Source organism: Lactuca virosa, chromosome 2, assembly GCF_052849685.1.
Source record: "Lactuca virosa cultivar CGN04683 chromosome 2, Lactuca_virosa_CGN04683_v6, whole genome shotgun sequence".
Classification (NCBI taxonomy): domain Eukaryota; kingdom Viridiplantae; phylum Streptophyta; class Magnoliopsida; order Asterales; family Asteraceae; genus Lactuca; species Lactuca virosa.
The window spans coordinates 129,354,662-129,369,255 of NC_136427.1; the positions used below are offsets into that span (position 1 = coordinate 129,354,662).

The 14,594-nt window shown below is 35.4% G+C and overlaps 1 protein-coding gene across 1 annotated transcript; it reads right to left on the reverse strand.

The window, feature by feature from the left end:
* Positions 1–12,520: 12,520 nt before the first annotated feature.
* On the reverse strand, positions 12,521–14,236 carry LOC145159487 (GATA transcription factor 1-like). The gene is made up of 2 exons (XM_079078486.1): positions 13,900–14,236; positions 12,521–13,422 (listed from the first exon to the last, which is right to left on the reverse strand). Exons 1-2 carry the CDS (start codon positions 14,074–14,076, stop codon positions 12,772–12,774), a joined length of 828 nt encoding a protein of 275 aa, XP_078934612.1. The 5' UTR covers positions 14,077–14,236; the 3' UTR covers positions 12,521–12,771.
* Positions 14,237–14,594: the final 358 nt, after the last annotated feature.

Consider the following 14,594-nt stretch of genomic DNA (forward strand, 5'->3'; position numbering starts at 1 on the left):
AACACCCAATCTCATACACTACAACTCATGCTAGGAACTTTCACTATCGCTAATGATTTCCTTACACATACCAATTATACCCAATCTAGCATTTCATGCTTCCTAGGCTATAAGGCATCACATATCAGGCCAAACTATCACTGACTAATCAGAACTAGCATGCAAGGCTATAAGTTCATACAATAGGCATACAAGGCATCTCTCCTAGCATTCTATCATGCAAACACTAAGCAGATTCTTAGCCCTAACTAGAATGCGATTCACAAATTCATAAATCAGATCATATCAGATAACATGTATGGGTATTTTGGGAGAACTTACTCGAGCTCGGTTGATTGCACGCACCACACCCTTTCTTATCTTAGAAAACTCTTTTCTTAAAAATACTTTTCTTTTTTGAAAACTTTACCAAATCCTCAGTTTGAGTTCAGACACACCCGAGAGTATGCCCGAATCCCTCAAACCAAGGCTCTGATACTAACTTGTAACGTCCCAAAAATAAGACCCAAAAATTTTCATTTTTGAATTAATAAAACAGTAAATCATAACATTTTCATAAAACCGAGGTAATCAAAGTTTTATCAATACATCATCATTATCAGAGTAAATCACAGAATGCGGAATCGAGTTGTGTGTGCTATGGAATCATCCCGAGCTCTACCCTTCGAAAACAGAAGTACCTAAAACATAAACTGTAAACCGTAAGCAAAAATCTTAGTGAGTTCCCCAAAAGAACCACATACCATACATACATAAATAAACACATAATGGGCCCCGCCCGACATCGAGCCTTACTTGGTATACAGATCTTTTAGTCATCGCCCCCCCCCCCCCAATAAACATATAAAACATATAATCATATAAACATACAAACACATACGAAAATCACAAAGATAATAGCATACCGTACAATCATCGGGCGCCGCCGACTGAGTATAACGGGCCTCGCCCAAACTCGCATAACGGGCCCCGCCCACATACAAATCATATACGCATAACTAGATACTAGCATGCAGAATAACCATCGGGCCCCGCCCAGTAAGCATACAAGAACATACACATGCAATATTCACGCAGACATATAGCACCCTACATAAAAAACCATGGGCCGACATTGGTGCCTTCGACCCGCTAAACACAGTGAGGAAACTCACCTCGCACTGCCGAATCTCACAGAAAGAATCTATAGCTGTTGGCCCACTAAAATCCCCGCGCTAACAAATCACAAAATAATCATCCAGTCAATAATTGGATCCTGACCCACGCTAAGTGTCCAAACTAGGATAAAAAGACATTTTTACCCTTTCCATAACTTGGCCTAAGGCCAAGGCCCAAACCAACAATCCAAAGGCCCAAATTCCAAATAAACACCTAAGGCCCAAATATGGCCCAATTTTCAAAATTGGGCCCGATCTCTTTCATGAGCCTTCTCCCAAGATAGTCCAACAAAATCTCAATAGCCCAAGCATGGAATTCTGATGGCCCAACATTGACCAAGACAACCAAGCCCACCTTAGCTCAAAACCGAAGCCCACAACAACAAAACCCAACCTGCTGAGTACGCGGGGCGTACTCAGCTTGTACGCTCATCGTACTGCTAAAAGGGTTTGTACGCATAACGTACATGCTTGTACACCCTGCGTACTCACCAACTTTGGCCAACTTTCCAATTTAGATCTTAATCGATTAAGACCATGACCCAAGCTCATATTTGACTTCCTTAAGGTGGTTAATCACATAAACTTGCCAACTTTATGTGCATGCATGGCTTAATGGGGCTCTAGAGCTCAAAAGAGCTTAATAAATGACTTAATACATGCATGAGACCAAAACCACCATAAAGTTTGCACCTTTATGCTTATAAAACCCTTAACATGACCAGATCTACATAGATAAGCTCCAAAAACGACCTTAGCTCACAACCACCAACCAAAGGGACCAAAAAGACCAAAAACAAGCCAAAGAATAGATCTAAGAAATGATATGACAAGATTTGAACTTTATACCTCACAAGCGAGGAAATGAAGGTGCTAAAGTTGGATCTCAAGGCCCTCCTCCAAAGAATGAGTCTTCAAGCTTCTTCTTCCCCATCTAGATGCACAAAATCCCCCACAAAAGCCTCATAAGAGCTCAAGAGCACCACACAATGGATATGGAATGAATTGGGGTTTTCAAGGGTGAGGAGGCTGGTTAAACAAGGCAAAAAGAGGCTATCTTATGGCTTATATAGGGTACATCCTCGAAAAATAGGGTTTTAAGCAGCTCGCATACGCTAAGAGTACTCGACCTACGCGCAGCGTACGTCAATGAGCTCCCCGATTCACCTTCAAGAGTACACCCAACGTATAAGGAGTACGCCCAACATACTCCGACTTTCCTAAAATTGACACTTTTGCCCCCTAGGGACCAAATACACCAAATCTTCCACCCCCAAAGGGTCATGACTGAAAAGCACAAAGAACCAAGTGTTACATTTAGCTTAAATAATAAGCTTTCCTGCCTAAACCCTTTTATGTTCATTGTGGCTTACTTAAGATCAGAAAAAATGATGTGTATATTAGTACTAGTTTTAAATTTATAATTTCTATTAAATCTCAAGCATTTAAAACACAAATAGACATTGTACCTAGTCGCGAAATAATATAGTTTAATGTAAGAAAGGGTGTCGAACACTAAGGGAACGCGTATGGTCTCAATGAAAAACTATTGCTACTAATTAAACTAAGAAAATACTGTAAATGGGTTTTTTTTCTGATTTTACCCAAGTTCGGAAAACTTAAATCATCAATTAAAAGCAATTGAGTTAACAACGATTACTTTAACTAAAGCAAGCAAAATAAATAACGATTTCAATCAAGATTAAGAAATAATTTTGTCTAGCTTCAAATCACCTCTTCCTTATGGTTGATTTCTTCAATGGAATGGACCATTTAGCTGGTTACCGAATTCCAATGTTACTAGTTATCTTGTTCGCATTTCCTAGCGTTTAACAATTTATGAATGGCTATTACAATGATCATGTAACAAGTGAACACTCGATTGATTTTATGTATTCGTACTATGAAGGATATAATCTAAAGATTTCTTATCTATGATCATGAGAATTAATCAAGCACATAGCATGGATATCTAATGCTCTCTATAACATTTACCTCTAAAAGTTGCAGCTAGGCTTCTGATGCTTTTAGATGATATTTACCATCATCGGTCCTCCTTGGCCTATCTTATTAACTTTGCTTAATAATTGTCTTTCTGCAAGCATTTAGATGTCCCTAGGCAAGATTATCAAGCAACGAAGAGTATTTTATGGTACGTGAAAGGAATCATTGATTTTGCATAAAAGAAGTCGAAGTTACGAGCTACTCACATAGTGGTTTTTATGGATACGTTATCAACAAGTGGAAGCAAAGCATAAGTGGAATGACATTATATTTTAGTGACAATTTGGTCATATGGGTATCACATGAACAAACATGTGTGGCACTCTCATGCGAGGTTGAGTTTATGGTTGTCACAACGTCGACTTGCCAAGCAATTTAGTTTCGTCACCTACTCAGTGTAATAAGGTAAGAACATTAGTCAAGTTACTCTTTACCTATACAACAAGTCAACTATAGATCCTGTGAAAAACTCGGGGGAGGGGGGGTTCCATAGGAGGAGTAAGCACACTGATACAAAATTTAGTTTCATAAGGGAGTGTGTTGAGAGATGATATCATAGTCAAACATGTGTGTAGCAAAGAGGAAAGGGTGGACATCTTCTAAGTTCCGGAGGTTGTTTGGGTGGCCTATCATGTCCTCCTTGGCGTCCCGAGCCTTGTGACCTTTCTGGTCCACCATGAGAACCACCCCGTCCATGTGACCCACCTCTGTTACGAGTATCCACCATCTTGTACAAAACCTTTAACATTTTAGCTCAATATTTCCATATATGTATACATGTATCTCACGATTATATATCATTAATATCATATAACTCTCTAAATATAACTCATTATAAGCATACATATAATATGAAGTAGCTATCTTTAACTCACTCATTTTGGTTTAAGTTTTAGGTCTAAACTCATTTAAAAACCCAAATTTCACTTAAACCTCGTCACTAATACCAACTCGTAACACTTGGCTAAAATAAAGTACACTAGACTTTTTTTTTTAATATGTACTTCACACAAGCCATCATCCAAGTCGTTATCGTTTACATCAAAAGATAGTTATACATTATCGATTCGATCCGGGTTTACAATTTTACAAAACATTCCAAAGTTTAGTTATCAAAAGAAATACATTATGGCTACTCCATTAAGCTCTTTCCCTTATTAATGATGCTTGTACCTATAAACATTAAGAAATTTATAAAAGTAAGCTCAAGGCTTAGTGAGTAACTTTTCTTATATCTTTAAGATATTATAACACAATATCATCTTTAATATCAAAACAACTCATACACCCCTCGCGCATATGATACATATTGCTCATGTATTCTTAATCAAATTTGTTTAGCAATACTGTTTCACATCAAAATTTAATTATCTCTTTCAATCTCATCTTGTATATCATCAAATTTTCATCAAATCATCTTAATGAAATTCTTATACATGACACCACCCAATCATCTCTCATGGGTTTACTAGTATCAACTTACATCCTCTATCAATCACTCTCTTCCAAAATCACATATATTCTTAACATGATAATGCAATTATAAATTCTTGGAAATTAGTTAAACATACCAATAATCATAAAATCGATATATGAGGAAATCAAAGTTTACTCACGTTGTCCCTTATAGTTTATTTGGACGATATCCCAACCGTGGAACTTCCTTGCTCGGACCTTCCTATCGATTTCCTAATTACAATTATCTCATAAATATCATTAACAAGATCAATTACACATTTCAACTCATAAACATAAATTCTCATTTGTGAAACCATATCATTTATTCATCATGAATATAATCTATAAGTATATTAATCATTAAATACTTATATCAAGTTTAATTTACTTGTTATATTATTACATATATCAAAATCCAACATTAAAAGACTTAATTCATTAGGTCATATTTCTTCACGCATGAACCCTAATCCCCATGAATCAAATTGAACATATAAGATTCAATAACATGGTATTAAACTGAAATTAAGTTATAATATATCATATAACATCCTAATTTTATCAAGTGAACTCAAACCCTTCGTCTAGGGTTTCAACCCAAAACCTTCTAACTTTGCCCTAATTTCACAACAAAGGTGTTATAGATGATTACCCTTACCTTGATTCAACAAATTAGAGTGATATGCCTTCAATCTCTTGAAAATCAGACTTAGGAGGGTTAACTAGGTGTAAATCACACCTTGGTATGTGCTTCTAGAGAGCTAAAATTGAATTACTCTGTTTAAGGACGTAACTCAATTTAACGTCTGATGCGTCGTCACGTCGTGACGCTTTATTGGTCACGTTGTGAGCATCATTTGTGACATTTCTTTTATAAAAAAAACGGAATCCATCACTAATACTATAAGGTAACATACTTTCTCATGTTGTGTCTTATATCTTCTCACGTCGTGACGCTCCCAAAGTAGAATGCCCTCACTGTTCATTTGCGTAACTCGTTTTACCGTTCTCGCTCATGTCATGACATCTTCTTGTCACGTCGTGAGAATTGTTCATCATGTTTTTCTCATTCAGATGCATTGCACAAAATTCATACAAATCATAATGCTATAATGTCTAAACTTTCATGCATTAATACTCAAATTTAAACAATTAAACATAACATATCTCTACTTAAGCATAACATAAATTAAATCAAAATGAACAAAAAAGGTATTACGATTTTCTTGTGTATCTTTCACCAAGTGATTTGAGTTTTTTATTATCTTTACTTGTTCAGATTCATTCGACATTTCATTAACAATATTCACAAGATTATCTACTGGGATGACACCATAAGCATAAGTATCATTGGGCACTTTATTAGCAGAGACTATAGATTCACAGTCATAAGTCGATGCATCTACTGTTTTCTTTTTGAATGCTATGAGTGGAAGTAACTTTTGGTGTTGTTTTTTAGAGATATCAGATGAATGATGTAAAGCTTCCAAATTAGAATTAAGTCTATTAGTAGTATTACAAAAGATGTTATATTGTTTCAAGAATAATACATTTTCATTCCTAACCACTTATATATTTTCCAATACTATCTATAACCTTTTCGCAAGATTTCCAATACTATCTATAACGTTTTCGCAAGCTGTTATATTCCAGTGATCTTTTCTTGGAGTTTATTCCTCAATTCATATAATTCTCCTTTTACTTTCTATGCATCATTAACAGTGACAAGAAGGTTATTAAAATAAGAGTAATTTTGTTAAATATCATCTAAAACTGGTTGGAATGAAGTAAGAGGAATATTTAATGACTGAAGTAAGAGAGATACACATTCAGTAATGGTAGACTTCGACATAGATTCCATGTGAAACAGACCACAAAGCTTTTATTTTCCATCTTCTCCTCGACTCCTACATCTTCATTAGTCAATGCATCCTCTGAACTCTCATCATCACCCAAACACTTTTCTTCTTGAACACTTTTTACGTTTTCTGGTTCATGAACTGAAAACATAGCTTCATGTGTGGGATGAATCATTTCTTCATCATCATATCCAGAGGACCATAGCCGATAGCAACCTTCATTTGAATTTTCACTAACCACCAATGCAATATTCTTGGTCTTGTTTCAGACTTCCTCAAGCCTCTGGACATAGTAGGCTTCATCCTTCACGTTATCATATTTCTCATTCTTCTTCTTCAACATGCAATCTCGGACCAAATGATTTTTCCTGTTACGATAGTTACAGTCATAGCCAAAATCGTCAACTAACGTCTTATCGGATTGAAGTGCTGAATCAATATTTGACTTGTTTGCAAAGTCATTTCTTTTTATCTTCATAGACTTGTTTCCACTTGAAATATCCTTTTGATTTGAACTATTTTTGTAATTTCCAGCTCCACTCTTATTATAGAACCTTTTAGCTTGATTTTATGAATAGTATGCAACTGCTTCACCATCAGAGTTAATCATAAAATCTTCTTCAACCCTAACTATCTCTTCATCATATTACACTTCTTTTGTTGCTTTATTCTTCGTTACTAGAGCAAGTATACCACCATATTATGCTCTCTCTTTTTTCTTCTATTCTATTATCTCCTTCACATCATCTTCATGTTCTTTCAACATATAGAACATAACAGAGAGTGAGTATGTGTCGAAGTTCTCATGAGATTTAATCGGTACACAAATGTTATTTCACTCCTTCCTTAAACCTTAAATGAAAGTGATGTTGAGTTCCAAAGGACTTCGTTCCACCTTGTACTTTTCCATTTGTAGATAAGATAATTGAAGCGATCAAAGGTTTGCTCAATGGTTTCATTACCCTTTTGCTTAAATTCAACCAATCGTGAAAAGCTACTGAGTGACCGAACTCTTCTTTGTATTTTCTGTTCCTTGAAACTTTTCTTTTAATACCTCCCAAATTTTTCTAGCTATTTTAAAACCACGAACATAACCATAAACATTTGGTGTAAGTGCTCCTCTCAGTTCTCGCATGCATCTCTTATCATTAGCTCTCATTTTCACAGCAACAACTTGCACATATTCAACATTAGTTGCAGATCCCAAACTTGTTAGAACAGTTGAATTGTAAGGACCATATTCATTTGACCTCCATAGATCTTCATCGATACCATTGAGATAATCCTCCATACGATCAACCTATTGATCTTAGTGATTAGATAGTGAGCATAAGAGTTTTGGTTGAAGAACCAAGAAGATTTTCATAATTGATCATTATGGATGTGTTCAAATTCACCATAGGATTAAATGATTTGAAACAAAAAACAGAATCATAAATCTCAAACGAATTTGAAGAAGCAAATTTCAGATGTATAAAGTTATATACAAGAAAGTTTTAGATCTAAAAATGAAAAACGATCGAGATTCTCCAAAAGAGTTGAATGGTTTGTGCTTTGATACCATTTGATGAGTTTTGGACACAATATATGAAACAATTTAATGTAAAAGAAATTATGCTTTAGCTCAGATTTGATCAGAAAGAAATTCTGCTTTAGCTCAGATTTGATCAGAAAAGTAAGTATGGTTACAGTGAATAACTCTAATAATGGTGAGTTATGAGCATGTGTGAAAGACTATTACATACAACCATACATACAACACTATTTATAGACACAACCTATAATACTATTGATTGATCATAAAACAATACATGGACTTCGAAACTAAAGCATACGATTAATGTGTCATGTATAATAAAAAGATATATCAAAGTGGTAACACTTCGATATAGACAATACAATACTTCGATGCTTCCAATTCTCCACTTTGATGTATAAGCAGGCTTCAGATGAACACTTGAAATTTGATATTCTTTACAACATAAGGGTACTCAACACTTCCAATTGCTCATGTATAGGTTGCTCTTGGAACATTTCCTTGAGCTACTCATTCATGTAAAACGCGCCAAGTTTCTCAAAGTTCTTTTGGAGTTCTATAACCATGGTCGCCAACATAAGACATGCAACTTCATTCGAGTGATTACGATGTTTCTCATAATCGGCAAACTCTTCAGTTGTAGCATCTTCATAGGGCTCCTCAAGGATATTCACACCTAGAACATACTCTTTTCTTCTCATATATAAGGTTGATCCTCAGCGAACAACTCCAATCAAGATAGTTCAGACTAGTGAGTTTGTCCCTCGAGCGGAGTAAGAGTAGTGAGAAGTTTGACGAAGAGGTAGGTGAGGGGGGAACAATCCCACTCATACCAGTAGACATCTATAAAACGAAGTTCAAGATTAGTTTTATTAAATACTTTTTAAAATAATTACCAATTTTAAGAAAAAGGATAGGATCCATGTTTCACTTGAAGAATGTGAAGGGGATTAAATGTAATCACATCGAGAAGCTATTTAGGTAGACAAATTTTTTGCCAGTTTCAGTCCCTATGAAATCCTAGATCGGTCGAGATTTATTGACTTATGTCAACAACATGTTAATCTCTTCCATTATCATCTAACATTCATAACTGGATTAGCCGAGGATCATGAATCTAAATGGTAAATCAACCATACGAAACCACGTGATCCTCGACTCTAGTAATGCTTGAGAATTGCGAGTATCACATCACCCTTACTATAATTAAACCAATGTGTTGGCTCCAGATGCTACCCCACAACAGCATATTACAAGGAAGCGTGTGGGTTTCATGGGTAATAGGAGATTAACATTTTTAATTAAAATGGGTTTTTGTTTTATTTTAGTTAAAACATTTTAACTTTTGAAAAATCAAATTTGAATTTAAATATACATTAAAATTGGAAACAAGCAATCACACACATATTAAGTGCAAGTAACGACACCACCAACCTCGATCATATGTGTCTCCCATATGGGCCATCAAAGGAGAGATAAACCATACTAAGGACAAAAGGGACTTTTCAAAGCCTCCATTCTACTAGCCATCAAAGCTTGATGCCACCTCGAACTCCACGAAACTCCAAACTCCAAAGTCCTTCTCTTGGTTTTAGATATTCACAACATTACATTTTTCTGTTCTAATTTAAAAAAAAAATCCTAAACTAACTTTTACATTTAAAATAAATATTACAAATTACAAAATAGAAAACTAATAAAGGTCACAAAGACCAAAATTACAACTAAACAAACAACAAATAAGTCAAGTTGAGGTGTGGTGTATTGGATCCATACAATTCAACAAAAAACAATTATTCGAACTTGGATTACAGCTTTTAGATTAAATTAATAATCATGAAGTTGAAAGCAAGTATACTAACTACTGTTTCTATGATATCGCATCGCCCATGTGAGATCGTTGAAATAATAGTTAGTATACTTGCTTTCAAGATCATGCTTATTAATTTAATCTAAAAGTTGTAATCCAAGTTCGAATAATTGTTTGTTTGAATTGTATGGATCTAATACACCACGCCTTGACTTGACCTATGTGTTGCTTTTTTAGTTGTACTTTTGGTCTTTGTGATCTTCATTAGTTTTCTATTTTGTACTTTGTAATATTTCTTTTAAATGTAAAAGTTTAGTAGGATTTTTGTAAATTAGAATAGGAAAATGTAATGTTGTGAATATCAAAGACCAAGTGAAAGACTTTGGAGTTTGGAATTTCGTGGAGTTCAATGTGGAATCAAGCTTTGATGGTTGATCGAATGGAGGCTTTGAAGAGTCGCTTTTATCCTTTTTATGGCTTGTCTCTCCTTTGATGGCTTATAGGGGAGACACGTTGGATCGAGGTTGGTGGTATCGTTATTTGCACTTAATATGTTTGTGATTGCATATTTCCTATTTTAATGTTTATTTAAATTTGAAATTGATTCCAAAGAGAGGAATCCGATTTCTCTAGGGTTTGAAGCTAGAAATCGGATAATCTAATGTGTTTGATTCCGAAAATCAAACATTTTATTTATAAGGAAGGTCGAGGAGTCCTTATCAGATAGTAAATTGTCCACCAAGTAATTATCCATAAGGCAAGTATATATCTAAAAATTTGAATTTCAAATCCTTACACTTTGACCCCTTTAATTCTACATGTTTCTATTAATTAATTATTTATATAATTAATTAACAAACTAGATACCTTTTTTGTCTATAATTGTTCAATAGTGTCATTGGTTGTAACCCAAAAGGACACTACCATTAATAGTAATATTACCAACTTGTTACGATTGTAAGAACTATCTTCCAATACATATCCGTAACATGTATTCAAGTATTAGGATTGTAGTTTGTTCTTGGCTGCTTCCTCCAAATCATGAAGTTTTCCAACTTCAACTGCAAGGGTTTCTCTTAATTCTAAGGTGGACATTCGTGAATCAATCTATCATTAAGACCTTACCTTATGTGGAAAGCATAATACTCGTTCTAATATATTTAGAAAGAATAAATTGAAACATTCCTCTGTTTCACGATCTTATAATCTAATAGGATTACTCATTATTTTAGGAGTCTTTTATAACGTTATCCTGATACAATCATCATATTAAACTCTACTTTATCATTGCTACTTTGAGGTCTATGACATATGTTCGTAGCATGTCCTCTAAGAGTTGCATCATATTGTCTTTCATTTAAGAATGACATTATGCATTGAGTTGAAAAACTATCATTATGATCCTTGTGAATTTCCTTAGGATCATTACATGAACCATGGTATCTATGTCTGAATTTACTATAAATTAAATATTGCATTCTCTGACATAACTGTCCACCAATCTTTCCTGGAACATTTACTTATGTTCGTAGCATGTCCTCTAAGAGTTGCATCATATTGTCTTTCATTTAAGAATGACATTATGCATTGAGTTGAAAAACTATCATTATGATCCTTGTGAATTTCCTTAGGATCATTACATGAACCATGGTATCTATGTCTGAATTTACTATAAATTAAATATTGCATTCTCTGACATAACTGTCCACCAATCTTTCCTGGAACATTTACTTAGATCGTTTTGGAATGACATTCCTGGCCAACTGTGTATTATATCTTATAACATTTACCTATAAATGTAAAAGCTGCAGCTAGGCTTATGATGTTTTTAGATGATATTTATCATCATCGGTCCTCCTTGACCTATCTTATTAACTTTGCTTAATAATTGTCTTTCTGCAAGCATTTAGATGTTCCAAGGCAAGATTATCACGCAACGAAGAGTATTTTAAGGTACATGAAAGGAATCATTGATTTTGTATAAAAGAAGTCGAAGTTATGAGCTACTTATATAGTGGTTTTTATGGGCACGTTATCAACAAGCAAAGCACAAGTGGAATAACATTCTATTTAATTTGGTCATATGGGTATCACATGAACAAACATGTGTTGAGAGATGATATCATAGTCAAACATGTGTGTAGCAAAGAGGAAAGGGTGGACATCTTCACAAACTCATTGACACAACTCAAATTCATGGAGATGCAAGAGCTGCTAGTTGTGAAGGACATATCGCATTCCAGATTAAGGGGAAAGTGTTAATTCAAATATCTTTGAGTTATCTAATTTTGAATTTTAGTCTCTATCTTTCCTACATTTTAGCAGTAGACATAGTGAGTTTGTTTCCTTCTTCCTTGTATCCCGTCGGTATAAGTAGGATGGTGTTTTTCGAATTTTATACCGTTGTTTTCTCGAGTTCAATAAGAAATGCAAAAGTTGATTTGTTCACCTCTGTTTTCTTCTATTCCTATTTCTCTTTCCGTGCCTACTTTTATGACTTACGATTCCTGTATGCCATTTATATACTTAGAAGTACTGTACACATTCCATCAACTATATCTTATTCTTCAATTTGTAAGCAAAACCAAGTATACCCACTTTAACAATGACTAAAACATTACTTAAGATGCAATAGATGATGTGGGTTTTCAAGCTTTTCAGGGTGTTTATCATTATCTTCATATGGAGAGAAACATTATGCAACTCAAGCCTCATGAATAGCTCAAATCCAACATACAAAAACTAGTTTAAAATCAAACTAACCTGCAAAACCACATACCACCATTTTAATTCTTCTGGTTTAATCTTTCTGATTTTTTCTAACCAAAATCTAATGCTCATACAATCCAAATGAAGCTCAAGAAATACATCAATGGCATACAACAACTCCTAATCTAACTATCCTCCCCCCCCCCCCCCCCCCCCCAACCAACCAACCCCAAACACCTATCCAACACCATATCCAAACCCTTTCTTCCCTCCATCATTACTATGCTTTCTCATCTCCATAATCTTCCTGTGTGAATTCGAATGCTTCACACTTGAAAAAGTCGGGCTGCTCGCCGGGCGGTATTCGGGCACCAACCGCCCGGACTTATACCGGACCCCACATGCATTACACAAAGTCTTGGGACCCATCGGACCTGCCCGCCATTGTGGAGTTTTCTCAGCTAAGCAATGCTGGCACCTTCTTCCAATGCCAGTGGCGGCAGTTGGTGGTTGTGGTGGTGGTGGAAGCAAGTCATGTTTTTTCACGTTTTCTTGATTCCACCACCAGCATTGCTCGCTTGGCAACTCGGGGAAACCTTTTCTTCTTTTTCGCCTGCGCTTTGACCGCTTTTTGACCGGATAACTTATTGGAACATGAAGGCTGCCACAACAGTTTGTAATGGTGCTGTTGCTGTTGCTGTTGGTGTTGCTATGGCTGCTACTGGCGCTGTTTTCAAGAACAGAAACTGGGCTCAGGTGATCAACCACCATGACAATCGGGTTTGGGTTTGGGTTTGGGTTTGGATTTGTGATAATGTCAAAACATGTTTCAAGAGCGGGAAATGCATCCTTGTTTGACAACCATTCAAGTTCTTCTTCTGCAAATTCCTGTACAGGAAAGGTAAACATGACTCAGTCGTCAACTCGATGAGTAAAATCCAAAAAGCTCGTATTTTTTTTATAATTTTCAACATTGGTGGTTAAAGATTACAACTTTATACGAAAATAATACATGGGTCGTTGTTATTTAGCATTGGTTGAGATAAATTTAAAGAATGCAACGAGTCGAGCCCGAGTTAAACCAACTCGGTATCATCTGTTCACTTCATTTCTTTCACACCTATAGTTGACTAATTTATTTACTACAGTTAACATCGCTATCGATATTCGCTCCTATTACTGAGTTCCGAGTTAAGGACATTCAACTCGGGGGTTTACGACTCGTATAGACCGATTCAACTCATTAACCAACCGAGGGCGAACGATTTTGGTCGGAAAAGGCACCGGAGTCCCTGTGTTGGTCCGGTTCAAGGCAAAATACGACTGGATTTCAGTCGAATGGAAAGTAAAACTTAATAAACTTACAGGAAATGAACCGCTGCAATCATCTGGTTCTTGACTGTTAGTTTTTGAAAAGTCCATGGAAGAAGAAGGGGGTTTGGTGGTGTTGTGTTTATCGTCTAGGTCTTCGTCTTCACCATCCAAAGAAAAGTTCAGAATGTCGTCATCAATCATCAAACAGGAAGTTGGGTCCAAAGCCATGTCCAGTAAGAAGAGGAAAACTCGAAGAAATCTTGAAAAGGTTTGTCTGAAACTCGTCAATGGAGAGAAGAAGACATGAGGAGGAGATGGAGGCGGATTCTTTGGCTTAAATTATCAACATTGTTGTTTGAGGGTTTTTGGATGGCAAAGAAAGGATGTCGATTTTTGGCTGTTAGCTCTTGCCTTATGTTTATTACACTTACACCCCTTTGAATATTTGGGCTCCTCACTATACAAGTATGAAACTTCACTTTTTTCATACGAGGACCTTTTACTTTAGTGATTTCCAGCTTGCCACTTCATACTTGAAAGAGAATAAATGTACCCACGATGGGGAGAACAAATATATAAGAATAAAACCATGAATAATTTGTAGGACTAGACTTGGTACTTTTATGTTCCTTTTGTAACATATGGTGTATGGTATGAGTTTTATCATATATTTGGTATGCATTCTATTAAAATTGTGATTTATGTCGATAAAAAATGTAACCTTTTGTAACATATAACATGAGTTT